Source organism: Penaeus chinensis, chromosome 12 (genome assembly GCF_019202785.1).
Source record: "Penaeus chinensis breed Huanghai No. 1 chromosome 12, ASM1920278v2, whole genome shotgun sequence".
In the NCBI taxonomy this organism is placed as follows: domain Eukaryota; kingdom Metazoa; phylum Arthropoda; class Malacostraca; order Decapoda; family Penaeidae; genus Penaeus; species Penaeus chinensis.
The window spans coordinates 32,657,218-32,667,217 of NC_061830.1; the positions used below are offsets into that span (position 1 = coordinate 32,657,218).

General features: G+C 34.8%; 1 protein-coding gene across 1 annotated transcript in view; it reads right to left on the minus strand.

The window, feature by feature from the left end:
- Nucleotides 1-2,990: 2,990 nt before the first annotated feature.
- Nucleotides 2,991-10,000, minus strand: part of LOC125031063 (SREBP regulating gene protein-like) — a 9,608-nt gene continuing 2,598 nt past the window's right edge. Inside the window, exons 2-4 of the mRNA XM_047621521.1 lie at nucleotides 5,462-5,612; nucleotides 4,590-4,741; nucleotides 2,991-3,967 (exon numbers count right to left, since the gene is read on the minus strand). Of these exons, the coding sequence (XP_047477477.1) occupies nucleotides 3,767-3,967; nucleotides 4,590-4,741; nucleotides 5,462-5,612 (504 nt within the window). The 3' untranslated portion in view covers nucleotides 2,991-3,766. The remainder of the gene's footprint in view (nucleotides 3,968-4,589; nucleotides 4,742-5,461; nucleotides 5,613-10,000) is intronic.

The window sequence follows — 10,000 nt, forward strand, 5'->3', positions numbered from 1 at the left end:
TACTGAGTGTGCAGAGAGTGACTACCTGTAGATACACACATAACATTAAAGGACTTGTCCATTAAATGTGAAATACTGCATAATCCCTACTACACTAAGTATTACACTTAATGAAAGTTTCTAATTTTAAGTAACTCAAAGCCAGGGATTGTTACCCTTGTCAGCGGGCATGTTTGGAGAACTAGGCAAGCTTTCCATGATCTGTCATCTGCCTTGACTCCTGCAATTTTTCAAAATTTTTCAAAACACATTTTTCAAAATGCTCTGAAGCCATCCTGGACACACTTAGCCAAGGTGTATGTAATTGTAATGTGATGTAACTTGGGCTGACTGCTTCATATACAATGTATTTTGCTATGTATTTATCCACACTATGTGCATTCATGGTTTGACCGGTTCTTTCACACCACAATACTGGGACCCAATGTTTAAAATGATTTCAAGGCAATAACACTTCAGAAAATAAGAATTTGAAATTATATAGCTCTTCACTTCAAAAAGACGTTTGAAGTCAAGGGCTATATGGTTTTCAAAAGATTCCTATTAATTGTTTCTATATTTTGGAAATTATATACTCATACGTAAGAGAATCAAATGAAGATAAAAGCACAGCAGGCAGTAAACTATGGTTTGGACAAGCTGTTCATTCCCATTCAAATCCCTTTTCTATACTGTAGAAACGGACTGTAGGTTAGCTATGATAAGCAATATAGGGGGGTACTTGTGCCGAAACTAGTAAGGTACTGAAGTACAAACAAATGACTTCTAAATTCTTGGACCATTAAAACTGCCGGACATTTGAATACCAAACTAGCATAGTTCAGCTTATAATAATGCTACTACTACTAGTGCTATTATTATTATTATCAATATTATTAATATTAATATTATTATTATTATTATTAAAAGTATTATCATTATTATTATTATTATTAAAAGTATTATCATTATTATTATTATTATTATTACTATTATTATTAGAGTTACTGCTCTTATTATCATTAATAGAATTACTGCTATTACTACTTACTACAGACATTATTACTACTACTATTACAATTATTTTCACTAGAATTACATGCTATTACTAATTACTACAGCCAATATTACTACTAATGCTACCAACACTACTACTACAACCAAAACTACTACTACTGCTGCTGCTACTGCTATTACTATTACTACTACTACTCTACTATTACTATTAATACTACTACTCTACTATTACTATTACTACTACTGTTACTGCTATAACTACTCCAACAAAGAAGTTATAATCACTATAAATAAGAAAAGAAATAACTCAAGAATATAAATAAATAAATAAATAACTGAAATATCAATACCACACATTATTATACAATGGATTAAATCAACATTAATGATAAACCATAAATAATATAGATAATTTTATTAAAAACATTACAAATTCTTCAAAATACTCTCTAACTTTTTATTGTCTCATCAGGTAAATTGTTTTGTTTAGATTTTCAGTAAGACATTTCTGAAGAAGAAAGATTCTGCGGAATAAATTCACAAAAATGAAATACGCAACTGAATACTTTGTACTTAATTGTTCTTTAGCCATGAAACACTAGATATTGAATCAAGAGAGAATGTCCAATCACACTGAACTTATATAACATCACAATACAAACAGAAGCAACATTAACACGTATATGGAAAAAGTCAGCAGAAGGAACAATAAACTGCCGAATGTCATATCTCAAGGTCAAGGGGAACAAGGGAAAGCACTATGAAAAATACAAAGAAATAATAATAATAATAATAAAAATAATACCTTTCTCCTTTGAATCATTCTTTATAATTTCCCCCCTATCTATAAGATTCTTTTCTGCATGAACTAGCACACAATTTTTGCCAGTCTCTATGTCTTCAAGTTCCATACCCTTTTGTTTGTATGGGTTTCTGATATTAAAATTGTTTTAAATAAAATCATTAGCTTGTTTACTGCATTCCTTTCCATTTACTGCTTTAAGGCCAAACTGTTACATTCAAAAGCCAAATAATCAAGTCTTTTATTCATTAGGACAGGAAGAGATCACAGAGAATCAATTATAATACAAAATTGCAAATACATAACGCATATAAAAAGGAAAATTCAACCTGATAAAAGACAGAGAGAGTGAGAGAGAGAGAGAGAGAGAGAGAGAGAGAGAGAGAGAGAGAGAGAGAGAGAGAGAGAGAGAGAGAGAGAGAGAGAGAGAGAGAGAGAGAAAGTATGTGTGAACATGTGTTAAATGTAAAGTCAAGTATGACTTTCATAAATATGATTACATAATTATGCCTTGTAGCTTGAATCACTGGTCTAGCCTATGAAAAAGAGTGTCTATTCAAAAAGTAAAATTAGGAACACAAATCATCATGTAAAAAATAAGTTTTCATGCAAATTCCATTAATTTTGTATAGAGTTATCAAATATAAACTTGGGTTCCATTTTCTTTGAAAGATTATGTACATAAGCAAGTCTGCTAATACATAAAACCACACACTCACACACATGGAGGTAATTACATGTACACATCCATGCCAAATGAATGTTGGGAAATGTGTTAAAGGGGAAACTAGATTTTTTCTGAAGTTAGATTAGTGATTTATGAAAATAAGTGATTCCAAATGCCATGAAGAAAAATTTAACATCCAAATAAAACACAAACACAAACACAAACACAAAAACACACACACTCTCACACATAGACTCACTCACTGTCTCACTGTCTCTCTCTCTCTCTCTCTCTCTCTCTCTCTCTCTCTCTCTCTCTCTCTCTCTCTCTCTCTCTCTCTCTCTCTCTCTCTCTCTCTCTCTCTCTCTCATACACACACACACACACACACACACACACACACACACACACACACACACACACACACACACACACACACACACACACACACACACACACACACACACACACACACACACACACACACACACACACACACACTCACACACTCACACACACACACACTCACACACTCACACACACACACACTCACACACTCACACACTCACACACTCACACACTCACTCACTCACTCACTCACTCACTCACTCACTCACTCACTCACTCACTCACTCACTCACTCACTCACTCTTAACAATAAAAAACAGTTGGCTAAATATATTGCATTATTCTTCACAATTAATAAAAAGTGCAATACTATCAATATAGGTTAAAACTAACAAAGAATACCTATATTAGAACTAAAATAACATATAAAATGAAATTCATATATTCAGACATTCAAAACTTGTGCCACTTAATCTCAGATATTAAAAGCAGAGTAAACTTTACAAAATGCATCATCTGCTTGAAATAACATTACATGTCTTACATAATAGCAAAAAACAATTAATGATGAGACAAATTTACCAACTGTGTTGCAGTAAACCAAGAGGGGGGATAATATTGTAACTGTTTAGCATCTAATACAACTTACTACTGAGGCCAATATGGACACACAATAGTAAACAATTATAAATAAGTCACTATTACCTCAAATATATTAAAAGTTATGAGTTTGAATAAAAATATCACACACACCCTCACAGTCAGCATTGTAACTACTGCTCAAAACCATATTAAAAGAACATTTTCTATACATATTTGCTTACAGAACCTTACACTAGTAAAGTCCATGTCACATAAATAGATTGAAAAAATAGTTAAGTATTACAACTATTGGAAATATATTTCTAATGCTACTATGTGGAATATGTTAAATAATGTTTTCTAAAATAATCTCATGTTTCATTATTGCTAAGAGGTGGAGGTCCTTCCCCATAGCAATGCTTAGCTCTAGGGTCTATGTACAGAGTTTCATGCTGCACCGACTGACTGGATGTGCGGCATTTCACAAGGCAGAGCTCAAAGTGGTCGGACACTGATGCGTATAGCGGGCTGTTATCACTTATCTGGCCCAAAACCTTCTTCAGTAGGGCTTTCTGAAATGCAAGGATTTAATTTTCATTTGCAAACTTTATAAACTCTTGAATTTAGAATGACCTGCAACCATAGGTCATGTCCACATGGGAGCAATCAGCCGGGAGCAATTGGGATCTGGTTCATTTGTGTCTCCTTAATGAATGAATCAAATTTTAAGTGAAAACCGAAACTTCAGCTTTATTTATTCTCCTATATGTAAAGGCTCAAACTGTGATGTTCAAGGGAGAAAAGTTAACCATTAAGTCTTCCTGCACTCACTTACTGACAATGTGGACATGACATGGTACAGTCTTATCAAGCTTCTTGCCTTTGCACACTTGTGCCAACTCAATGCCAGTGTGGACACAGTCTTAAACATGTTTCTGATAAGGATATTAAGCATGGATTTACTGGTATTCAAGTGATGGTAAAAATTAAATATTTTGATACATGATTGTTGTAAATCAGCTTACAAGTGATTTCTAAAATAACAATAGAACAGATATCTATTTCATAATTAAATTTAAACTCTTGTGACACTATAGCAATATACTTTACATCCTATATCTACCAAAATGGTTAATAATAAACAAAATTTACAATAATTTCATTGCAGTCCTTGAAACCATTACCAGAACTCACCTTATCAGGCTGTAGGCAACAGGATACACAATATTCATAAATAGCACAGCATCCATGACTATTGCAGGTGTCACATGCATAGCGGCGGGTTGTGTCTACAGCAACATTGCAACAGCCGGTGCTCAAGCGGTCCACCCTATGGCATACATAACCTGAAAGGCAACCCTGGTTTACATTTCTTTCATAAGTAATTACCCAAAAAGTCACAAGATGGCATAAGACACCATGGACCTCAAGAAATAAGTGGTGGGAAAAAAAATCAAATTTACACGTGTAATACTTATGCACTAGATTTTGCACCACATAAGACACAAAGCATATAATATGCATTCTAAAATTATTGTAAAATATACATATCTAAATAAAACTGCACAATATTCTCTAAAGTTTGCCTCTCGTAGTCCACTATCATTTCCCCTTGACAATGTCCACTACCTGACAACACATATAATTCATGGTATATATACTTTATGTTACCTTAAACTGTAGTCTGAAGTAATATTCTATATCAATAAAATACATAATCTGCAAGCCTGAACAACAAATTATATAATAACTTTAATGAAAATGAAGTTAATGAACATCTTTTCTTAATTTTTATCTTTTTTCATCAAGTATGATTTGAATAGGAATGTACTTAGCTATACATTATGGCATTTATATTCTAAAATAGCATGAATCAATGTGACGGTTCTTATGCCTTAGAAAATCTAATGGAAATGAATAATTCTTAAAGACAGACAATGAGTTTAAGAGGAAAGTGGTTAATAATCCATCTCGTCAAGGTCCTTAACGACTGCTGATGGCAATTCATATGATAAAAACAAGCTAATGTTCATCGGTATTTGCAAGATATCTGGCTTCATATTTACCTTGGTCATCAGCTAGGAGAACCTTTCCTTGCACTGAATTTCTACATGTTGTTACTTTGTCACTTGAAGTTCCATTGGGTGAGTCTGGCCCCCATCGAAATTCCACCCTTCCTCCAACTTCGTCTTCATTTTCGTCAGGAATGCCAGTACCCTGTAAATATAAAATCAGTGGTTTTAAAATATTATTTACATTAACTTCCATAGTGCTTATGGACCAGGGTAACAGTAATTCCATTATCCTGTATGTTAATACTGCTACTAGATACAATGATGCCTGGCAAGATTTTTGAACCAGCCATGAGTGCCAGATTAATTTCTTTTCTAATTCAAAACTGTGTGTATGGGCCAACATCCCAGCAAAGCCACACTATGTTTGAACAAAAGACTATTGTCTGTCATAACTATCATCTGCAAAAAAGGGCATAAAATATCATCTAACAATATTATTAATTTCAATCAGTTCATTTCACTTAAATGTTCAAACAAGGAAAATAAATTCATGTAAATCACATTTTCATTTGGTTTATAAACATATATGCAACACACACAAGCAAACTATTAAACATTTACTGTATGTAAAGTGGTTGTCATCCATGAGCTAATCTGATTTTTTTTTTACACATACATGAATAAGTTATAACTTTGATTCCATGTCCATTAAAACCCAATGGACCTGAGAGACACAAATATTGTAAAAACACTTGGCCAAGGGATGGGTGACAGGAATATCTTGTCATGGAAAACTGTTGCTGAGTGATGGGGACCTCTCATCATGAGTAATAGAGCACTAGATGTGAGACTGACTCGTTTGCGAGCATCTCCAGGATTTCCACTGGCTGTCAAGAGTGAAGTTTACCAGCCATCAACTATGCCAGGGAGAGAGCTGTCTGCATGGACAGTAGGGTATGTTCCCGAATATTTATTAAATGTAAAAAATAACAGTGTAACTTATTGTTACTGTAACTGCACAGTGTAAACTAACTGGAGATAATATGGGGCTTACTCATCAACAAAAACAGTCTATTATTTTGATACAGCTTAGACAAACAACCAATTATGAACTCAGAAAACAGCAAAACAACATTTAGCCTGCAATAAAAAGGGCTAATAGACGAGGCAAGGAGTTTTAATATTACGTGTGAGTGTGAGTGTTGGCCTTAATGCCCAGATTTAGGTCTACACAAAAAAACACCAGCTTAAAAAAATTTGACTAGTTTTTTGTGAATAGGTGAAGGAAACACTAATAAGCAATTCATACATGCCAAAGTAGAATGTATAAAAAAAGGAAACAATATAAACAAGGAAAAGCCTCCAAAAAGACCACGGAAGAAGATAATATTTTAAGGAAGTTGATAACACTAATGAGTAAATCCAACACAAATCAAGTGTGCATGCTCTGCAAATGTGTGTAATTGAATAAGAGAAACCTACTGATAATATAATGTTGCAGAGGAAGGCATGTATATCAACATTTTCCTTGATTTTTGGAAATATTCTATTTTATCTTTTATTGCTATTAGTATTGTTAATAACACTGTAATAATTATAATGTCAATAATAATAATAATCACAGCATCAATATTCAATGCATTACAGAGAAGAAGGAAAGAAGAAGAAAAAGAAGAAGGAGAAAAAGAAGAAGATGAAGATGAAGAAGAAGAAGAAGAAGAAGAAGAAGAAGAAGAAGAAGAAGAAGAAGAAGAAGAAGAAGAAGAAGAAGAAGAAGAAGAAGAAGAAGAAGAAGAGAATCGAATGCACACACACACACACACACACGCATGCACACAACACACACGCACACACACACACGCATGCACACAACACACACGCATGCACTCGCACTCACACACACAAAACACACAAAACACACAAAACACACACACACACACGAAATGAACCCTCTTTAGAAAATTGTATCCTAGCCTTGGTAAGTAGTCGTTAATATCCTCTTTTTTGCATTTATCTACTTATCTTTTAACCAGCATTAAAGAATGTAAAGGCTAGTTAAAAAACCAAACAAAACAAAAATATGAGAGTATTAAGGGTAAGGTGCAGAAGTTGCAGCCCCCCCCCCCCCCCCCAATCAAGAAAAGTCTCCTTGATTTGGGGCAAGGCACTGTCTTGCTGAATTAATCATTTACAGCATTGTATTTTATATTACAAGCTATAAAACAGAACTAATTGTGTATTAATTACTATTCTTAGTATATACTCATCAAATCTATCACCATTTTATCTTTAAATGGTTAATGGTTAAATTAAAAATAAGCCATCAATAAATTGTATTACAAATTTTAATTTAAATCAATTTCACACTAAGACCATAAAAAATATTTCCATATCATTAATATGGACCATATAGTTGAGCTTAAAGCAATTTTGGATAAAATCTTGCCACAAACCTAATTCACTTCTTCTTGCTCCAGATAAAAACATTTTCATAAAATGCTGATATGGTTTGCTTGAAAAAATACTTTGTATAATGTTGGGCCATTAATCCCCAAAAGCAGCTGACATTTCAGTAGATCCATTAAAAGAAAAGAGAAGACATTCCATAACATATCCCTACTCCATGGTCTATTATAGGAAGCAAATAGCATCTATGGGCAGAACTGTATGCTTTTTATATATGTGTATCCTACTGACACAGTCAGTTTCAGGCCTATAATGTGTAGACTGAAATAAATGTGTAACTAGAACTGATTTACTACTAATGTAACTACCATTATCACATGGTAATGGTTAATGGTTAGAATAAACAAATGTGCTAGACATCAAAGGATGCACTGTTTACCCCCAAAGGGATGGTGGTAAACAATGAAGAAAACTATGTAGGAGATGGAGTGGAGGATTTGGGGAAAAAGGAAGGGGTGTATTCTGAAGGTTGAGTAATGACCTGAGTGGATGATTTGGAATGGACTGAGTTGAAAGCAAACATTGAGGAGGAGTATTAGTATCAATGGTCAGAGCCATGGTCAGTGGAGAGGCAGAGGTCGGGAAACTAATGAAATCAAAATTAGATAGACTAGTTGATGAAAGGGCAGCCTTAAATGCCCCTAATAAGGGTAAAAAATCTTCACTATTGGCCAGGGTGAACCTGAAATAAATGGAGAGAAGAAATGGTCTTCCCCTCAGGGTCTCCATAAGGGGTAAGGGCTAGGCAATTAACCAAGGGAAGACCGATGCCCATGGCTCCCGGAGGCTGTTCATGACTGCCATAAAGCTATCCTTTCATCCTTTCAGCATGGCTGTTACACCTTAGGAAGTGGACAGAAGGGGTGAAGAAGAGAAGGACAAGGAAAGGGGAAGAAGAGAGGACCATGCAAAATTAGTTGAGGCGAGGGCTGACGTCCGATGTACAGGTGATCCCTAATTGGGGCCCAATATCCGTCTCCTAAGCCCCCCGCTGACAACAATGAGCAAGGGATTAGGAGGGATCATTATGGTAATTATCATTTTTACAATTCTTCTTATCATTATTACACTCATCATAATTATTACTAAGAAATTAAACCTTGGAATTGTAACATTACTCTGTTAGCTGTCAGTACCACTTACATAGACAGTTTTTCATTTAAATCATCATGCACATGTGTATTCAGTAGCTATTCAATAAATAGCTATGATCTGTCTGCTGTTACAGAATATTTGCCAATCAAGTAATCAATAATTATGCTACTCCTGCTGCGACACCCAACGTTGGCATCATTGTGTTCTGACTCGATTTCTAAGACTCCATATATTGCCCCAGAGATTCTCTAGCTCCACCCACCATCCCTCTTCACACCAATCACTGAAATTAGCTTGACTATGCCCCACCCTCTACCCAAAATGAAAAACTCTCATTAGCAGAGTCTACGTCATAGTTTCCCCTTTTGTGGTCCTACCCTTGTCTCCCTATCCCCCTATCCTTCACCCCATACCCCTCCACCAGGGATGAGAGACTGTATAGGGGGTACACTACCCCCCTCTCCCTGGTTCATTCCTTGGGCTCTTACCCTCCCTCTCCTCTCCTTCATTTCTCAAACATTTTATTCCACATAACTTTGAACAATTGTATATTTGACGATCTTTGCATATCTCTCTCTCTCTCTCTCTCTCTCTCTCTCTCTCTCTCTCTCTCTCTCTCTCTCTCTCTCTCTCTTTCTCTTTCTCTTTCTCTTTCTCTTTCTCTTTCTCTTTCTCTTTCTCTTTCTCTTTCTCTTTCTCTTTCTCTCTCTCTTTCTCTCTCTCTTTCTCTTTCTCTTTCTCTTTCTCTTTCTCTTTCTCTTTCTCTTTCTCTTTCTCTCTCTCTCTCTCTCTTTCTTATGCAAACAAACAAACAAACAAACAAACAAACACACACAAATGCATTTAATAACTTCATATAATAGTTCATTTGTTGGGTCCTAAAAAGTAGGCAACTGATGACCCATTGCTGGCCGAAAGGTTAACTTTGATTACCAATATCTTATCCATTATCATCAAAACTTGCAATCTATGTCAAGGTATTTTTTTCTATTTTAACCACATTCCCCTGTCTCTAAACCCTATTACTCC